Source organism: Parus major, unplaced genomic scaffold (genome assembly GCF_001522545.3).
Source record: "Parus major isolate Abel unplaced genomic scaffold, Parus_major1.1 Scaffold306, whole genome shotgun sequence".
Classification (NCBI taxonomy): Eukaryota; Metazoa; Chordata; class Aves; order Passeriformes; family Paridae; genus Parus; species Parus major.
Window position 1 is genome coordinate 86,416 of NW_015379275.1, and position 19,797 is coordinate 106,212.

Here is a 19,797-nt window from a genome sequence, read left to right on the forward strand (position 1 = left end):
ATATGTGTGCTCATAAAAATACTCTTAATGTAGTTGAAGCCATTAAATAAGGAGAACATATAGACAGCTTATTTTAGGAGCTGCTGGCTGTCTAAAATAGAGACTAAATTGTCTTACATAGCCAACGTAGGTTGCCTTTTCTGATGAGCTTTTCTAAATGCTTAATTTATATATGGGCTCTGATTTGTCTTAAAAGGAATGGTATTCTTTTCAAACTAAAATAACTGTCTAAAATAAAGTAGCAGGTTTTTCTTTCTTCCTATTAAGTTACATCTCTGGTTTCAGGGAGAAGAAATACTTTGTGGCATACTCCACTTTCATGGAGTAAAAAAATAAATAAATTGATTCAAGAGCCAAAATGCCAGAGCCAAAATGCCAGATCAGTATTTTATTTGTCCCACCTGGAATGCTGTTGCTGTTACCTGCGGTGCTGTGCTGATAAAATCAGCTGAGAACTTCAGAGATGTACTTCTGTGCCACACAACAAGTGTGTATTTCTCTTTTTATCCTGTGACTACCACTTGGCAACATAATGTGCAGGAAGTATAAATGTTCTTTCTCTTTCTGTCTCTCAAATGTAAGGGAGGGTTCAGGAAAAAACACGTCATTCACAGTTGTTTTGTTTCCTGGAAATTCTTCCAGTCTGACCCTAAAAAAGAACAATATAAAGAAATGCTTTTTGCTTGCATTCAAGAGATTTGATGTTGCATTTAAATTACTCCTTGAAATCTCCATTTAAATTGACAAGATTCTGCTGGTCATAAGTAAAAGTCGGTAGAAGGATGACCTCACGGTTGTATTGGGCTGTCTGATGGCTTATGCTAACACCTAGGAGGATTGTATTCATAATAATTTCTACTTTCTGAAGTAGAGCACGCTCTGCTTTTCTGGCTTAAAAATTAATTGTATGTCGTGACTTGGAAGCTGTTAGTTTTCTCTGGTCTCTGCCAAACCAAGCTATGAGAGCTGATTTTTATTGGGAAAATACTGGTGATCTGCTTAAGTGCTCCTTAACTTCTTCCTCTTAAAGTTACTGAATGAAAAAGTAAAAGTCTGAACTAACTTCACTGCTCAGTAACCTAGCAATGGAACTATAAATACTGTCTTTTTTTTCTTCTGAAACCCTGGCACCAGGTGTCTCTTGCTGTTGTCTTTTCTTCGCTGTTCCCTAAAATCCAGTGAGTTGGCCACTTATTGATTTAAGGAGGTTTTGAATTAATTGAAGAACAATATTTGGGCCTTTTGGGCTGAGTTCATTGACAAAGGGCCATTTCTTTGTTAAATACGTCTTCAAAGGTAATTCTGCTAATTCTCATTTGCTCAGTGAAAAAATTCCAGAATCTCAGGGTTACATTTACTGAGGTAAATGAAGAGCTGGTAGGATTTAAGTCTATTCCCTACCATCTGAAAGTAGTGCCAAGGTACTGTTTCTCAGAAGAGGGTAATAGTTCATAAAATAAGATCTTTTGCCTACTTTTCATATGTCTACTGATGAATTTGAAGAATTGTTTAGATGCCAGAAAGTTATTGTTTGATTTAACTGTGTTCGATATCAGAAACCAGTTAAAAAAAATTGACTACAATAGAACAAGCTATAAAAATAATGGAGAATTAGTTTTTAAGTTGCATTAAATTTATCAGTTCTGTTTGATTAATCTTTTGGGAGACACATTTCTACATGGTAGGCTGAGCCCACTGAGAGGCTGTCACAAAAAAGTAGATTTTTAAGAGTCAGGAGTCTTGGATTCTAGTCTCAGTTCTTTCACTGACTCACTATGTAAGCCTCCTAAATTGCATGAGTCGCTTAATGTCTCTGTCTCATTCACACTTCCTATAAAAGTGAGTATTACTTCATGCCCAGTGTTTGACAGCTTCCTTTGCATCACTCTTTGTCCAGCCTGTAGATGTGACTATCCCCAAAAAAGAGCTTTAGCATGTAATTTCATCGTTAGTGTTTGCTGTTAAATAACAATGAGTAAAATAATAGGAATTTAATTCATTTAATACCACCATTCATCTGCATCAAAATCCTTCTTTACTATTTTTGATGCTTATATGCTATTAAACTTTTTTAAATGATCTTTTTTTATTCAGTCACAAGGATTTTGAAGCATTTCTAAACAGTAATGAAACTCCACTACTACTTCTCATTTCCCCAATTTGTGTTTTACTGTTTGTTACCCATATGCCACATCACATATAAGAGCCTTAGGTGCTTAAAGACTGAAGCTGTCTTTTTTTTTTAAGGCATTTTTATGGCTCGCAGAAATTCAGATGGAGATCACTATGATGTATTTCATTTTGATTCACCTGCACATACTATCATTACAGGTTGTTCTAAGAGCTTCTCTAGTGATATTTTATGGAAAACAAGATGTAGTCTTAAGGAGCATAAATATGTAAGGAATATATTTTTTTTTGAATCATCATGCTGCTTGTCACAGCAACTCAAAATACTTCAAACAATTCCCTTTTCTTGTTATACTTTCAGAGTCTTAAAGTGTTTGCAGGCTTTTCTATATCCCACATCCTCCACAAGGAGTGGTCCTTGGAAAATGAAGTTACTGATAAGCATTTCCTGTAGCCAAATAAACCTCAGTTGAAAAAAAGGATTCAGTTCTGACTTTACTTGCTTCACTTTTATCATGGACCAGACTATATGGGGAAAAACTAATGCCCTTTTATTGGCCAGGTAGAATTCCCCTTGCTTGACACTGCCTCTTTTCAACTCTCTAAATGGAAGTACTATGTACTTCCATTTAGTCAACAGCAATATATATCATCTGTTTCTGGGCATAAAGGAACAGATGGCCTGGGAAACAATTTTACAATTATTGGGATTTTCTTTAAAAGTAGTTTTGAACTCCACCTAATTTTTTCAACTTCTTTTGCTGATTATTTCCACTTACCCTTCCTTCATTCTGTGGAGTTAAAATTTTTAAAAAATTTGGAGTTAATATTTTTTATACTTGGTATTTAATATGCCAGATTTTGTTCTTTTTCCTAACAGAAGAATTGACAGAAAAATACAGCATTGAATAATCCTGTAAAATCATATTCTAAGGCTATAAAAGTACAGATATGTACAGATTCACCTGTTCCAATTAAGACTGTTGATTACCCACAGTTACATGGTGTTTTTTTGTTCTGAGTTCAGACCAGTGACAAGCTTTTGAGGAATGCAAGCATTGCCTTGTTTTCTGCTCAATGGGAGTTGGTCACCAAGAGGCACGTAGCAAGTGCAGTAACATGTCAGGAGAGGTCCAGGTCTGAATTTCCATCCATAGATGTTTGTAGAGTGTGTGAATTGTATGGTAAGGGCTAAACTACTGCTTGTAGCAACTGATTCTCTTTCTTCCCAGAACAGCGATGCCAAAAGTAAAAGCTCATGCAAAGATTTTTATCCTTACTGACTAGGTGTTGACATCTGCTGACGCTTCTGAGAGTGTGTCAGTCTATCAAGCATTGAAAGCTGAGATTTTTATGATGTGGAAGCTGCCCTTGAGGAACTACTGCACACCATCTTGTTCCATTGGCATCATGAGAACAGTCATAGATGTTTTTTTATGTGCTACCCACAGAGATGAAGTTCAAACTCAAGGATAATGGCTGAGTTTGAGATGAAGTTCAAACTCAATCTCTAATGCCATATGTCTCCTGCTAATCAGGCATTGAGAAATGCAAAAATGAAAGCAGTTCATCTGTGAAGTGACTTTACAAAGCTCTGGTGTGCTTTTAGGCTTTGCAAAGGTATCTGGAAGTTACTGTAGGGTTCGGGCCATGGTAACAATAATAGAATGATTGAGAAGATGACTGGTATTCTAACTGTAATATAGAGCACAATAAAACAGATCTTGGTTTTTGAAGTAGTCTGTGATGTCCAAACTCATTAGGAAAAGGTTACAAAGTTTTAAGGTAGTTCTTCTGAAACTGGCACCTGATAAAATTTTTGTTTCATAAATTTTCTTAGGAGACTATTTCATGTGAAGCTAATCCGTAGATGTTCTCTTGTTGGCATTTCCCTGCATTAGGTTTTATTCCAGTTCTTGATTGTCAGTACGAAGTACAAATTTCTCTAGGTAAACTAGGGTTTTACTTATGAAACAACACAAGCAAAGCAATTTGAAAGACCAAATGGGTCTGAAGACAGGGAGGAATAAAATCACAGCAATACTCTGTGTAGTCAGAGTGGTGTCAGAGGCTGTTACCCAAATCTCTGGTCTTATTCTGCCAGCTTTCTCACCTCCAGCAGCAGTTTTGAGACAGGATCTGTGCACCAGTGTATGTAGCCTTGGAGGTGTTGAGGATAAATTTTCCAGCATGCTGTACAGATGGAATAGCACCTGGCAGTTCAGCAGGAGTTAGTTATAATTGAAATTGCTCTATCATTTGATAGCAATATTTTAGTTATCATGAGGTGGTTACATGAAGACAAGGTGTTAGTGTCAGTGTCATTTACTGAAGAATGGAGTAGGCCAGCTGAGCTTGCTGCTCAGCATATGCTGGTCACTGCATGACACTGCTCTCACTGAAACTGAACCACTTGGCTGCCTCTGTGTGCCTTGAGGCTTTTACACCTTTGTGTGCCTTCCTGCTCCCACTGTTCACCTGAAGGTTTCATATCTCAGCTTTTTATCAATGCTTAAATTTGTTATGATTTGGCTCATCGTATTTCAAATTATGAGTTCAGTTTAAGTGGGGTATCTGAGCTAGAGTGTCTTGAACAGGGCCCAGAGTTGATGATCCTGATGGGGCTCTTCCAACTTAGGATAGTCTATGGTTCTCTGAGACATGACTTACACGAGCATGGGATGAGATTTGTTTCTGTGCAACTTAAAGAATGCTAAATTACAGGTGGTTTATCATCTCTCATTGCCAATGCAGCAGATCTTCGGTGAGTGGGCATTTGCTGGAGAGTTCTACTGCTACCGTTGTTGGGGTCAGACTTATACCCACAGCACACAGACAACCTTTGCCTCAAAAAGTTGAAATTTACAGTAGGTTTTGGCAGCTATAGGAATTGAAATTCAAAGACAAACTTCCAGTACCAAGCTGTGCAAAAAAGGGAAAAATACCACAACCTTTTGAAGGCTTTAAATTCTTGCAATATGGGAAGTGTTTTTCTTGGTAAGATGGATGCATAAATTTTGAGAAACAGATTTGAAGTAATATTAGCAGTATCTGTGCATACAGTTGTTTGTAGGGATAACTGAATTTGTTGTTTGTTTATGAAATAAAGCTTGTATGTCTGAGTGTTTCTCAGTAGTGTTCGCATAGATTGGTTGTATGACAGAGATGCAGCAGGCCTTGGGGAAACGAGCCATCTGCAAATAAGCAAGCCTGTAGTAGCAATGTGGTTTAGGATTAGGGTTTAGGTTTGGAAGATGATTAGGGTTTCTAAGCATGTTTTTTTATTTAAAAGGGGGTAAAATGTTGTAAGTATACAGGAACTTAAAAAATAAAATTCAGAAGAGCTTTAAAGTACAGCAATCCCATCTCTGACTCAAAATAACTAAGCTATAAATAACTGGATTCACAGAGAGTATTCTAGGAAGGTACCCCAGGACATTTACTGTGACCATATTCTTGTATTCATTCATTTTTCCATCTGCTCTTGGTAATGACTTAGTACTAGGTAGACTTAAAATTAGACGGACTTTTGGTCTGAGCTGTGCTTGTGTTCTGATTATCCTCCCTTGACATATGTATATTTACTAATTTTCTGTTGCGTTCCGGGGCCACAGGATCATGTCCAGGGAGGCTGCTGTTACTGGTGGCTGACATGGAACTCAATGAGATGGGCTTCTGCTTGGTTAAGCTCAGGAAACCATTTATTCAACACAGGAGCAAACTCAGCTTAAATCCAGAGGCAAAGAGCCCAGAGCAGAGGCAGGGTGGGGGTTTTATGGGGAAGGACCAGGGTAGAGTTTAAGGTTGGGGACTAATAAGGACATAGCAAGGGAGAAACCCCAGGGGCACAGAACCAATCAGAACACCCTGGGGTGCCACCCCCACAAGGGATCCAGGCGTGGGGCAACTCCTACTGGGTTCACAGGGCACATCCTCTGAGTCAGAGGGATTGAATTTATTCTTCCTAGGCTTTAAAGCCACTCCTCTCACTTCAACAGTGCTTATCTGAAACTAAATCTTTGCCTCCCTTGGCAGAAATATCACAATTTCCCCCACCATGTTGGGGTATTTGAAAGTTGAATTAGGTTATTAGGTTATTTTGGGATGGTTTTGGTATGCTTGTGGCTATAGGAGTTATCTCTGATGTTGCTCTGAACACCAGAGCAGAGGATGGTAACTCTGCCTGGTTCCAGCAGTTTCAAAGCTAGCCTGGAAAATTACATCAGCGTTACCCAGTTATGATACATCTTCAGTGGAAGTCATTAGCTGGATATCATAGGCCTTATGCTTTAAATCTCTTTAGTGTTCCCAGTTCTTCACAGATCCGTGTAGAAAAGGTCTTTGGAGTCTGAATTTCAATACTATGTTGTGTTCGGTAATATCTGCAACAAAAATCTTGCCTTCCCCCCCACTCCAGAAAAATGTAGGTTCTACTTTAACTCTTCAGTGTATGGTATGAGTTCTTGATGGGAAACTATTTCTGGTTATACATATGATGTTTTCCTTTAGTTAAACTTTACGTGGGTTGTTTTTTTCTCATGTGTCCTTATGTGGTCCGCTTTAATGAAGTTCTGTTACTATTTATACAAAACAATTCTGGTGCAGAGCCTGCAGCCCTTGTTCTAATACCATGGCTGTAATTATATTGTGGCTGTGATTGTACCTTGGCTGTGATTAGCAGTTGGCAGCCACTGGCTCTAGGCCAAGTAAAACAATTAAGAACAATCTAACTGTTAGATGAAACAATGAGACATGTGAAGAGCTTGGTAGTATTTCAGTAGGTCTCTTAAATTCTCTTTACTTACCCAAAAACTCAGTTAGCAGATTGCTGTTTTTGTTGGGGATAAGCATGTTTCTATTCACATTAAAGCTTAAGAGAATAAAAGATTGAGACACCATCCTCACTTTAACCCTCCCTTTGCCAATTGAACTGGTTCTTAACCAAACTTAAGCAAATAGTTTTTTTACAGATGTTCTTATTCATGGCACTGCTTGCTGTGTGTTTCCAGGCATGCTAGCCTGTGCTCAGGTAGCTTCCCTTGGTGTGGATTTTAGCCCACTAGGTGCGTTTGTCTGTAGAACAGTACATTACCCATGGATTAGCTGTTTGCAAGCTTCCCTGTTACTAATCATGACATCTGCTTTGCAGAATCTCCAGGTCCTGTAGGTTTACAGATCTGTAAAGCCCTTGGATGTTTTCGCCTTTTTATATTCATCTTTGCTAGTAAGCATGAATATTAGTTTTTTTAAGAGAATATTCTGCTTGTTTGGATTTTTTTTTTCACTGAATAATTAAGTTCTACAATTTGATTACTATATTGTTTGATCACTGTAAGTTACAGAACTTCACACTCCACTTTGTGTTGAGAAGTTTAATCCTTTTTGAAAGAGGTTTACAAGTTGCAAGTGGAAGAGCTATTGCTTTTGTAAATTTTTTTCAAAAGCTTTCTGCTGGTGTTTAATTAAGATTGTCATAGTAGCAAGACCATCTCAGGACAGAATGACCCTCAAAACATATCTGATTGGCCAGCCAAGAACCAAAACAAATGTCTAAGGAAAAAACTGGGAATGTTGATCAGTGTTACATTGGTGACTGGATTATCAAACTGGTCATCATTTCATCAGGATTTCTTTTCTGTCCTTAATACTCTTTAGATTAGGTCCTTGATATTTAAAAAAAAGAAAAAAAATCCTTTGAAATTCTGTTTTGTCTCCAACAGTGCCCTTAAAGATAGTCGTTTCCCCCCAATGACGAGGGATGAGTTGCCACGGCTTTTCTGCTCAGTGTCTCTACTCACTAACTTTGAAGATGTGTGTGACTACATGGATTGGGAGGTAAGAATGTCAGATATCTTTTTTGAAAATGAACATCTATAGCTGAAGTCACACTATTTAAATTATCTGCATATATTAGTGTAGCTGTCACTGTTTTGAACTCTGTACAGATGGTTATGTGCATAGATTCAAATGACTTTTTTTTTGATAAAACTGTCATTAGCTCAAGAGTCTGAGCCATGCAAATGGAATAAAGTTGTGGTTTTGCCCACAAAGGCACTCAGAGTTGTCTAAGATTATGTTATGTTAAGTTATGTCTAAGATTCCATCAAGGAAGGTGTTGTCTGAGCAAGGGTGTCCTGAGGCCTTGTTTGCAGCATCTACCTGGTAGATCAATCCATTGACTCTGGAAAGGGGTGTTCCATTATGGAAGTTAACAGTCTGATGTATGCTTCTGGAAACAAGCACTGCAAAAAATTGCAATCCCATAACAAGCTGCTTCATTTAGCTTAGTAGAGACATTCATCTTCCCCCAAACTTCATTTACTTTCAGAGTGTCCTGCATATACCTCACAAAGCCTTCATACAGTGAGGCCATGTAAATTATTGCTCTCACACTGTTTATACATGGAGCTGAATCTATTCTAATTGCCTGGTTCTAGGAAACATACATGCATCCTCTTGAACAGCAGCATAAAAGAGAAGAAGCAAATGCTGACATGTGTGTGACAGTGTATACTGATAGACATGTTAGTCTGTAACAGTATTTTTCCCAAATTATTTGTTATTAGGTGCTTGAAAAAAAAGTACTTGACTTAAGATGAACTCATCTTAGTCATCATGTTGCATTCCTCTTTGAATCTACTTCTGAGTGGACAAAAGAAAAATTTTGAAATTTTCATAGAATAGCAAACATAATGCCAGAGACACCACAAAAACTACAGTGTTTCCCTTTAATAATAATTTAGCCTGATTAAATGTTTATAAATTCTTTGGAGAAAAAGAGGCTTTCTGTTGTATTTAGACATAAAAAATATGTATTTAGTAGAAACTGCACTTGTTAGAACCATAAGAGGCCCCATTGTCTCCAGAGGAGGGTATGAGCAGTAACCTCATTATTACGAATTTTACAGTAGTTGAAAATTGACAAAGACATGTTTCCTGTTCACCTCATAGTAACAAGGGCTTCTTACCTTCTGATATGTAATTCTGAATTGAGATGTATTGAGAAACCGCTCAGACTATGCACCGAGTCTTCACAGAAGTATGGCGTATGTCGTTTATTTCTATCTTTAGCACACTTTTATAGGGTCCGACAGGGTCCACAGGCTTAGCAAGTTACTATTGATTAATACATATTGTTTTCATTCTTTTCTCAGTACACAAGATTTATTTTTCTTTTTTCTCGCTGCTTCAGGAGAGTTTCAAGGACACTGCCTTTAGTATTGTCACTTATATCAAAGGCTGGCTTGTGCAGACAGGCTTTTACAAAATATCATGCTTTTATTCTATCAAAATGTTCTTCTACAATTCCCCCTTTCTCTTTTTGCACAAGCCAGGCTTTAGATGGGATTCGTTTTACACTTCTACAGAAACAACTATCTCTATTAATGCCATAAGTAAAATTTATCCCCCTTCCAGCACAAGAGTCTTCAACCATCCAGTAATGCCCCAGTTGGCTAACAAGCTTCCAGTGGGGTCACTATCTTCTTTTTCTGTAGCTGTTTTAGTTGCTTGTGGATGGAAACGGAATGATCAGTAAGGTTCAAACAGCACATACCTTCAAACTCTCCACAACTATGTCCATGTGCTAAGAGCAAGAGATCAATTGCAGCTTGATTTTGCAATACGGCATGGCGTACATTACTCACATCAGCTGAAAGTTCACTTAACATTGTTGATGTTAAGTTCAGTTCTTTCCTGGTCCAACAAGCTAGCTTTTTTAGAGTTGACAAGCCTTTAGCAGCAGCTGCTCCTGGAGTAGAAAAGGAGGCTAGCCATATTATACCATGACCCCAGAAGTCTGGGTCTCTAACATCATCGCATTGTAATTCATTCAGGCTTCACTTTGACTGTTTGATATTTTTTATTTTACCAGCTTTATTCAGTAATTGGTGTAAATTTGGATGGAACAAAGTAAGTTTTCCAAGGTAACAGGGTCCTCCATGTGGGCTAGCAGGAATTCCATTCCATGCTCTATCTCCACAGATTAAAAATATTGAACTAGGTAATCACCTTGGTGATTGTCCTGTGAGTTCGCACTGTGAATAAAAGGCTTTACTTTCGGTGTTAGTGATAAGATCAACTATAGGGTTAACTGTAGCTCAGTGTTGCGTTACTTTGTTGGAGTGGCTTTTTGTCGGGAGCTCAAACATTGTCCATCCACCTGAGGTATTGGTGAAGCCTAACAAGTCCAGTTCTTCCGGGGGCCCTATGGTAACATTGAAAACTTCAACAATTTTTGCTTGCCAGCAGGCTGCAAGTTGTCTTGATGTGAAACCAACGGTGCGATTGCACTCTCGTAACATTGTCAATTGATTCAGTTGAGTTTCATTGCTAACTAAACCTTTAAATGCTTGAGGATCCCATTCAGGGACTCCTACAATACAGGTGCAAAAGGTTCTCCAGGTGTGGCTAGGCTTAGACACATTGATTTTTGGCCTGTCAAGTGTGCCAAAGTGACCCATATGTTCTGTCGCTTCTGGATGTTAGTTAGCAAACAGTTCGTCAGGACTGTACACAGCATGATTACTATAAGCAGTTTGTTACACACAAATTACACCATGCTTCCAGAATCCCATCTAATCAGGCTTTCATAATTTGTTGAATGAATTCCTTTAAAGTTTAAAGTTAAATGAACTTTCAAATATGCTCACTTTAACTCTTGAAGGGGGAATACTTACACTTTATACTAATATCTTCTCTAAAGTTATCAATAACCTACGAGTAACAGTTATCACACAGGCTAAACTTTTTATCTTAAACTGTAACTACTTTTAACACACTGGTGCTCTGGTATTTATGCGATCTAAGCGTGAAAGCAATTTGCTTAAAGGGTAAAAATACAGTTACAATAACAAAAATACAGTCAAATGGAGTCTCTATACTCCTTTAGATCTTCTACAAAATTCTTCTCACAGACTATGATTTAACGTGATTCAGTCTTGGAATGTCTGCTGCTCCTGTGATGTCAGCTGGCAGCCGATCAGTGACTGACTGAGGGCATCGATGTCCAGGTTGTTCTTCACATCTTTCTAAATCTTAAAACAGAAAATAACTGAAAAAAAATTGGTAGAGACACAACATCATAATAACAACATAAAATTTCTGTTGGCAAACTGTCTGTGTAGTTTTCAGACACAACTGTGTCCTGGCAGGTCCACTTCTGATCTTGTCTGGAGTTCTAAGGTTATATGGTGACTTCTCTGTTCACTGGATCTCATGTTTTCAGAGGCAGACAGTCTGGTCAGATGAATAAGTGACCTTTTTGAACCTGTGAACAAAACACAGGCACTTCTCTCCTTGAAATGAATAAATTATTTTGACTTAGCTGTGGTACACTTAATTGTAAATTCAGCTTATATGATCTTTCTAAATGTTTGATGTAAATATTTCATCATTGTGGTCCAAATTTCTAATGCACATATTACACTAATCAAATGCTTTTAGGGCACCAATTCCCCCTGTTTTTGTTTTTTTTTAAAAAAAAATAAAAAATGAGATGTACTTCCGTCTTGCACATCAATATCAACACAAAACCATATACACAATGAATGAGCAAAATCTTAGAGCAGTTAAAAATCAATCAAATAATAACCATTATTAACAACACATGTGATATAAAATCACTATTAACTACTAAAATACTGCACTAGCATCCCATAGTTTGCAAACAAACAACAAAATCAATGAAGGATTGGATAACCACCTCCAGAAATGATTCCTCAAGCCCACATCAAAATTGATCCAGCTGTCATATTAATAGGGTCAAATTTCTAAGTCAAATAGTGACTCAAATACTGATTTGGTGCAAAAAACGTCTGGGTCTGTTGGCAAATATTCTGTCCAGGTAAAGTCAAGGCTTAGCCAGGGCCTTAGGCATTAAACTGGAAAGTTTCATAAACAGGAAGATCTAAAGCATTGCAATTGTATGTAATTATAGCAAAGAACTTTTTGGCTAGACTTGAGCATTAGCTCTTCCTTAAAACACCTTGAAAGAGGTCTTTTTCCCAAAGTTGCTGTTCTTCAGTAAAGTAAAATTTGCAGAATTGTACGTGCTGTCTTGATAGAAAAGGCCTTTAGTCTGTGTGCACTGGTTTAAATAATAGCTTAAATAGCTGTAGTCAGTAGTGTTGACTGAAAGGTGGATTTTCATTGTTGACAAAGTGGGTGTATTCAAGAGTTGTGGAAGTTCTTTCCTGCCTGCAAGTGCAATGACACCAGTGGCTCTCAGATTCTGTTCTGTAGAACTGAGAAGAATGTCTGGATCTCAATGTTACTCTCTTTGGACAACATTCAGCGATTCCATGTATGTAAATGAATGATTATGCTTAACATGAAGTAGACAACAAACCTCCTGAGGAGTCTTCTACCTCTGTTGTTAAATCAGAATATAGTATTAAGATGCTATTAAAGATGGTCAGAAAGAAGCCAGCGTATTTGCTGCAAATGTGGGGCTGAAAAGCTGTAGAATTCAGCTAATAGTAAATGGGATCAGCTTCAAGAAGATAACAGTAGTCACTTAATCTGAAAGTTTCCATTTCCAAAAACATTTGTGTACAGATGTTTCCATAGTATTAGGTAAATAAAGGGGAAAGTTACTGTTCTGTGTTATCATAAGAAATACTGTGCAAGTTCTAGGCCAGCATCTTTGTTGGAAAAAGTTTCTAGGTTGCTGCAGAGATTGAGCTGACAAATCCTAAGTTAGTACAAGGGCTGTCCCTAACCCAGAGCAGGGTGTCACAGTGCCACTGGCATGTGAGCACAGGCTGCGCAGAAGGTCTGGGATGCAGGAGAACACAGAAAGTGAGTGGGCATAAGGAACAGGCAGATGCTTGTTCCTGACATCAAGGGGATGTTGCACTGCTCTGGCTCTGGAGAATTCCACGTGGATCCTCTGTAAAAGTCTCTTTGTTACCTCCTTTAATGTATTTCTGAACAACTATTTTACAATTAATTAATCTTAAACTAATTAGTGGTGATTACATGAAAATTGCCACAGATTTCAGTGCAGTAGATATAATTGAACAGAACCATTATTGGATGATAATTTCCTCCACAGCGGAGTTCACAGAAACTTAAGTGTCAACAAGGCCTGATGTTAAGGTGCTTATCCAAATTCCTTGTGGATGGTCTAATGAGAATAATGTTATTTCTTCCTCTCAGTATGGTTGGAGAGTCAGTCCAGGAGGAACAAATTGATGAACTGTGTTCGGAGCCTTGGGGCAGAACAGCCCATCAGGACAGTTGCTTCAGTTTTGGTGTCAGAGGGGACTTTGGAACCATTTTTTCTTATATATAGAGAGAGGTATTGTGGGCAGTAATCTGGTAAGTGCCATAGGCACTTGACAAAACAATAAGTGTGGCATGTACATATTTTCTCTCATTCCAAGGTGTATGGGAATAAAGAATTAATTAAAAAATAATATGTATAAATTAATATTAAAGTGTTCAAATACACAACAAAGTCTGAAGTTTTGTAAAGGTTATTTCTGAAGTAAAATAATGTAGCTTAATGCAATCCTTAGATGTAATGAAAGGTCTGTTAATTTAATTAATATTGTCATGGAACCTAATTTTATGTAGCCTCTGTCCACTTACACAACTGATCAGAAAGTTTACAAGTACTGCTTATATAGGACACAGTATTTCATTCTCTAAAACCCATTAGAAATATTACTATTGATAGAGATTGTTTTTTGCCTAAGTCTCTCTCCTTATCTTGCTTTCTTCTCCCAATAGCAACAATTTAAATATATTCCTATCCACGTGGGAGGCTGAAGCAGCAGTTTTGTGGTCCCTTTTCAGCTCCAGAGGATACCTGTAGGCAGTCGTTTCCTTTATAAATGGTAATAGGTGAGACAGAACTCCAGCTCCATCTGCATAAGATTGGTTTGTTTTTCTAAGCTTCACAGACAAATGTTGTTTTACAGAATGCTGCCTGTAGTGTATCAGTATTTTTAGTCTGAGAAGCAGAACCCTGAGGCTGTGTAGGAAGATGTGTACTGGTCCTGGTAGCAGGGCAGTTAATGCCTTCCACATATCCAGTCCATACCTCCCATCTTGGAGAGTGCTATTTTGGGAAATCTCACAGAAGTTTGCATCAGTTGAACACCAGTCTCTTGAGGAAGTTAAAATAAATTCCACACTGTGCCCATGCCAGTCTTGTTATGGATCATTTTTACTTTGCTTGTGTGTGGCTTCCATTTATTTAACTTAAGTCTGGTACTAAAGTTGAACAATGAAAAGCTGTTTGTCCTGCTCAGCTACACAGTTGGAATTCATGATCCACACGATGTTACGAAATTTTCCTCTGCTGTACATCCCTTTTTTCTACAGGCATGGGCATAAAAGTCCATTATAATGGTTAATGGGGAAGATCCAGGGCAGTGATGCAACTTTACTGTTGTATCATACTTTATACATCACTAGTGCTCCTGGTTAGTGGCTCATGAATATTACGTGGTCACTATTATGCAAAACACTTGTGTAGCATTTAGAATCTTATATTCTGCAGGATTTAAAGGTATGCAAACCCTGGGAATATTTAATATTAGTACTGAATATACACAGTTACAAAATCACCAGCTACAGAAAGTTACTGGGTTTGACATAAATTCTCTAGGTTTTTTTCAGCTTCTAACATAATTTCATTTCACATTCAGGCCTTTGGGCTCATAATTATATCTTCTGAGTGTACAGCTTTGATCTCTGTAGTGATTATATATATCCATGTAATGAAAGTTGGTGTTTAGGAGTGTTTGGTAATGAAATAACATGTTAAAAGTTGCAGTGAAATAAATTTCTTAGTCACAAAGTTACATTTTTCCCATTTATGAACAATATCAGATTCATAGAGAAAAATGGTTGTGGTCATGGCCAGCCACAAAAGACTCTTCCTCCCATTTCCTCTGCTTATATCATATATAATAAGAATGAAAAGTTTAAAAATTAAACTCTTAATATAAGCAAATATGTTAATTAAAGAAGTGCTAGAGCTTTGTAAGTTTTTTGGTTTTTTTTTTTTTTTTTACTGCCCTGCAGTTATGGTAAAATAAATAAATTGTCACTGGAGAAACTGTTACAGCATTTTTTGATTAAACTTCTGTCCACAACCATGTGCCACACCAAACAACATGATACCCTTTTAAAACATTAACTCTTCATTTTCATGTGCAGTGTTGGGACCTTTGGATTCAAATGGAAATAACATCTTGGTTATGTGGGCATAAATATGTCCATCTAATAATGCTTTGTGTTTGTGCACAGAATTCAAAAGCAACTGAAAACCTTCTGGCAATGGAGTATCTTTTATGGCCTGATCCCAGTGCAGGTACTCTCCACAGAATTACTGTAACCTGAAAACAGGGGCTTAAACAATGCCCTGGAAAGGCCTCTTTGTTTTTTTGCAATATTTTTGTCATTTGGATTTTTATCTGCACCCAGCTCCTTGGTATTAGTAATTTTGGTTTCCATGCCATCATTTTGTCACGTTACAGTTCATAGTAGCATAGAAATAGGAGTTTGAGGCCGAGTACTTCGTAATATTTCTATTTCCTCCTCATATGTGAGCAGAAATTTTGAAGGCTCCAGACTCAAGTCCGTAGTGTGATGAATCCTTGATCATTCGGTTGCTGCTTGGAACAAAATTAATGCTCTCAATTGAAGCCTCATTAGATTGGGCACAGCTATTTTGCCTCAGATTATAGCTGGTGACCAGGTGATTTTATTAGCAACAACAATGGTAACAGTGTCAGAGGAGACAGAACAACTTCAGCTCCTCAGCTGGATTTCTTCCAGCCCAGGAATAAAGCTGCATGGTGGGGAGCAGAGGAACATCCTATGCACCTATGCTGCTGCTGAGCTTATGTGGCTGTAAGTGAACACCTCTTTGTCTCTCAAAAAGATGACACCCACTGCAGTGCCACCTTCTGAGACTGTGTGAAATGCTGCTAATCACTGAACAAACAGTTCACATTTTAGGCTTTACCATGTCAAAAAGCTGTTGTATCTTTTCTCTGGTAATGTACTAATGAAGCTGCCAATCTCTTGCAGGTGGGTGTACATGGCATTAGAATAGAATTCATCAACGAGAAAGGATCAAAGCGCACGGCCACCTACTTACCAGAGGTTGCAAAGGAGCAAGGTCATTGTTGCACTTTATTTCATATGATCTGGTGAAGAATTTAAATATATATATATATAAAGCTAAAGTGCAATATTTGACTTTGCACTGATGTCAGATTATGGAGCAATATTTAATTGTAAGAAGACTCTTATATAAAATGCCAATTACATGCCTGTGTCAGTCTTCTATGGGGATTCAGTAAACTGTAGCTGTTTGTTAAGCCAGTCATAAATGCAGTGTAGCTACAGGAAAATAAAATGTGGAAGGGTGGTACAGTGCTGTCACCCAGTCTAACAGTTGTTAAAAGCTTCCAATTTTTGTGTGGCTGCTAGGCTGGGATATGAGGGAGATGCAGAAGTTCTGTTAAGCATTGGGATGGCTGGACAATTATCTTAACTATGATTTATTCCTGAATTCCTGGTGATCAAGTTGTTTTTCAGTCAGGTACTTCCTGCCAGTACTCAATTCCCATTACAGACACTGACTTCACAGAGTTTTTAATGGATGGAAGGAAATTATTTTCAATATGGAAGTATGAAATAATGTTGTTAAAAGTCCCTTTTAATAGAAGCATGGACTTAAGCTTGTGAATTTAAAAAAATAGAGTAGATTTTGTTGAACAGTCTTTTGCTGACTCTGAGCACTTACTTTTTTTTATTTCCCAGGCTGATAGTCTGTCTTAGTCTGTCTCAATCTTTTACAGTTTGTATTACTGCTGATTTCTTTTTTTATTCACCTTTTCATATATAAGTTGGTCTACGAAGGGTTCTGCTGTTATATTTACTGAGAATCCTTTTTAATTGATAATTCTGTTTCCAGATAGTTTCTTAAAAGTGTAGAAGTGTTCCAAGCTCTTTTTAAAATTCAGGAATTGTGGGGGTATGTGTCTGAATTTCTGATTAGTTTTAGTAGACCATGAATTACAATCTGATTCTTTAAAGTCTCCAGAGCTACTCATATGTATTTTGTATGTGCCCAAGTCTGCTGTGTTTTTTGCAGGTTGTTTAATGGAACAATGTGACTAATAATTGCATCTTTAGGAAAGAACATGCCTAACAGCTATTTAAAATATGAGAGCTTTTAAATAAATAGGAGGTTTAGATAGCATGAAGATTTTATTGAGTACGTTAATGAATCTGTATTTTTTATCCATATCTTCCTTCATTATCCAGACACCTATAATATATTGTTGTTCTAAAATCAGCTATATCTCTGTAAAGTGAAGTGATATTTATGAAGAAGTTATTTCAAGTTCTGTGCCACATGTTAGGCTAATAATTATTTTAAATGATATACAGGAATTTGGTTTTCCATATTTTCATAAATATATGCATATATTATATATATTATTTATTAATGTTTATTAATGTATATTATTTATTAATTATATATTGTTATTATATATTCTATAAATATAATGTCTATAAAATAGACATTTATGTCTAGAGTGGCTGTGATACATGATCATAACTGAATGTTTTGGAAGTTTAGTTTAGTATCACACACAGAGTGTAGGACACCTGGATGGAGCAGGTTCTCTTTTAATATATTTCAGCTATGAGATGAAAAATATATGTTGTTTAAGCTGTGTGTGTAAAGAAATCCTAAATTTCTTGTGGTATTTCCTTCAGCTGTTTGGAAGTAGGGAGTGATGTTTTGATTTATACCAAATGCCAGCAGAGCCCTTGTGCTCTCAGCAGTACCACACACTGTACTGTGCTTTTGCAACATCTGTTACTATTGCTTCATTTCTCACTAATTCGTGCTGCTGCTGTAAATTTCAACAGGTTGGGACCACATTCAAACCATAGATTCCTTGCTGAGGAAAGGAGGCTACAAAGCTCCGATTACTAATGAATTCAGGAAAACAATAAAGCTAACCAGGTATGTGCTGGGATACTGTGCATAGCCCTGTTGTAATGCTGGGAGGTGCTCTTTCCTAGTAAGTGCTCCTGCAGATGGTAATGGTGAACTCTCTCAAACATTTGCTTTGTTTCCACAAGAGCAGTACAGACCTAGGAGAAGCCTTGCACAGGGATGAGTGGCACTAAGGAGTAAGAGCTGTTCAATACCAGGCCATGATATGTCACCGTACCTGCATATTTGGGTTGATAACTCTGCATGTTTGCAGCAGTGTTTCAGCTCTGGCTTCTCACAGAAGGTTTTTTGTCTGTAGTGGTTGTTCAGGACTGTGGTTAACAGGGATTACTTGCTCTTGTTATATTTATTTGGGCAGATGGTGTGTGGTAGGGCTACTGGTATATTGTCATGTCAGATCCGTAATCTGCTGGGTCCTCAGAGAAACCTTTGGGTTATGCCCTGTGGAGTACAGGTTTCCCTAATCTTAAGGTGTGAGACATGCAAGCCATGCACTGCTTTGACAGCCAGTGTACTAGTGAAACTGTGTCAGGGTATTCCCAGGAGTGGAGAGAAGAATTTAATATTTTATTTCATATTAGTTTAGTTTGATTTTGCTAATTTATTAAAACGTGTTCTTGAGGGCTCCTTAGTGTGTGGCAGCCAAAGCATTTCAGAATTAGCAGCAGATACTCAGCCCATAATATTGTTGTTAGGTGGTGAAGGGTAGAGGAGTCTGTATGAATGTCTGTAGAAATGGCTTTGTGGTGGTTTAGATTTGCCAATTTTGTTTTCCCAGCCAACGCACCAAATAAATGTCGTGGTTTTAAGGCAGTAACTAAAAAATTAGTAGAAAACTTATTTCTTGCTGTGAGATATGGATTAGAACAAGAGCAAAACAGGATTAAAACTTAAAAGGAATAAAGAAAGTTTATTAACAAAATTACAAGAATAAAAACACCAGAATAAACCTCCAGAAAACCATTTTTATCCCCCACTACCCACCATTCTCTTGTTCACATGACAACATAGAGACAAAAAAACTTTGGAATTTTGGTGTTTAAAACAGTCCCAATTCTTGCTAGAGTCTTTTCACCAGTCTTTGTAGAGAAACAGAAGTCTTCTTCTGCTAATCTGTGGAGTTTCTCACGCGAAAACTATTTCTGTTATAGTTTTCTATTTCTCTGATGCCAGCTGCCCGGAAATCTGTCATCAGTTCACTCCTCCCATTTCACATCACTCTGAGGTGTGTTTGGGCCATGAGTCTAAGGATATCATTTTTTAAGGATAAGTTATTCAAAGGCAGAAGTCCTCTTCATCTCTCTCTGAGCTTTTCTGGAAACAGTTTTCTCATTGCCCTCAAGGCCTCAAATTTTCGCTCCACTCTGTTCCAGCAACTCACTGTATCACAATTACCCTACTTTTTGCTCAAAATCCACACTTTGAACACTCCATTCCTCCCAATATACTCTGTCATGAATTAAAGGAGATTTTTTTCAGAACATTATTGTCCATCTTCATAGCTTTAACAGAAAAATATTTCAGCTTATAAAGCATCTCCTTATTCTCTCTTCCCCATCTAAAACTTAACTCTTTTCTTCACTGTCTTCTTCATGTTGATTGTCTCTCTCTCTCTCTGTCTCTCGGAAAGAAAGGAGTAATTTGTACGTTATCCAGGTAGTAAAAGA

At 37.5% G+C, this 19,797-nt stretch overlaps 1 protein-coding gene across 1 annotated transcript in view; it reads left to right on the top strand.

Annotated features, from left to right (window-relative positions):
* The window catches only part of AMMECR1 (AMMECR nuclear protein 1), an 88,916-nt gene that overhangs the window by 61,583 nt on the left and 7,536 nt on the right, over positions 1 to 19,797 (top strand). The window contains exons 3-5 of the mRNA XM_015615987.2: positions 7,851 to 7,965; positions 16,180 to 16,270; positions 18,040 to 18,136. Of these exons, the coding sequence (XP_015471473.1) occupies positions 7,851 to 7,965; positions 16,180 to 16,270; positions 18,040 to 18,136 (303 nt within the window). The remainder of the gene's footprint in view (positions 1 to 7,850; positions 7,966 to 16,179; positions 16,271 to 18,039; positions 18,137 to 19,797) is intronic.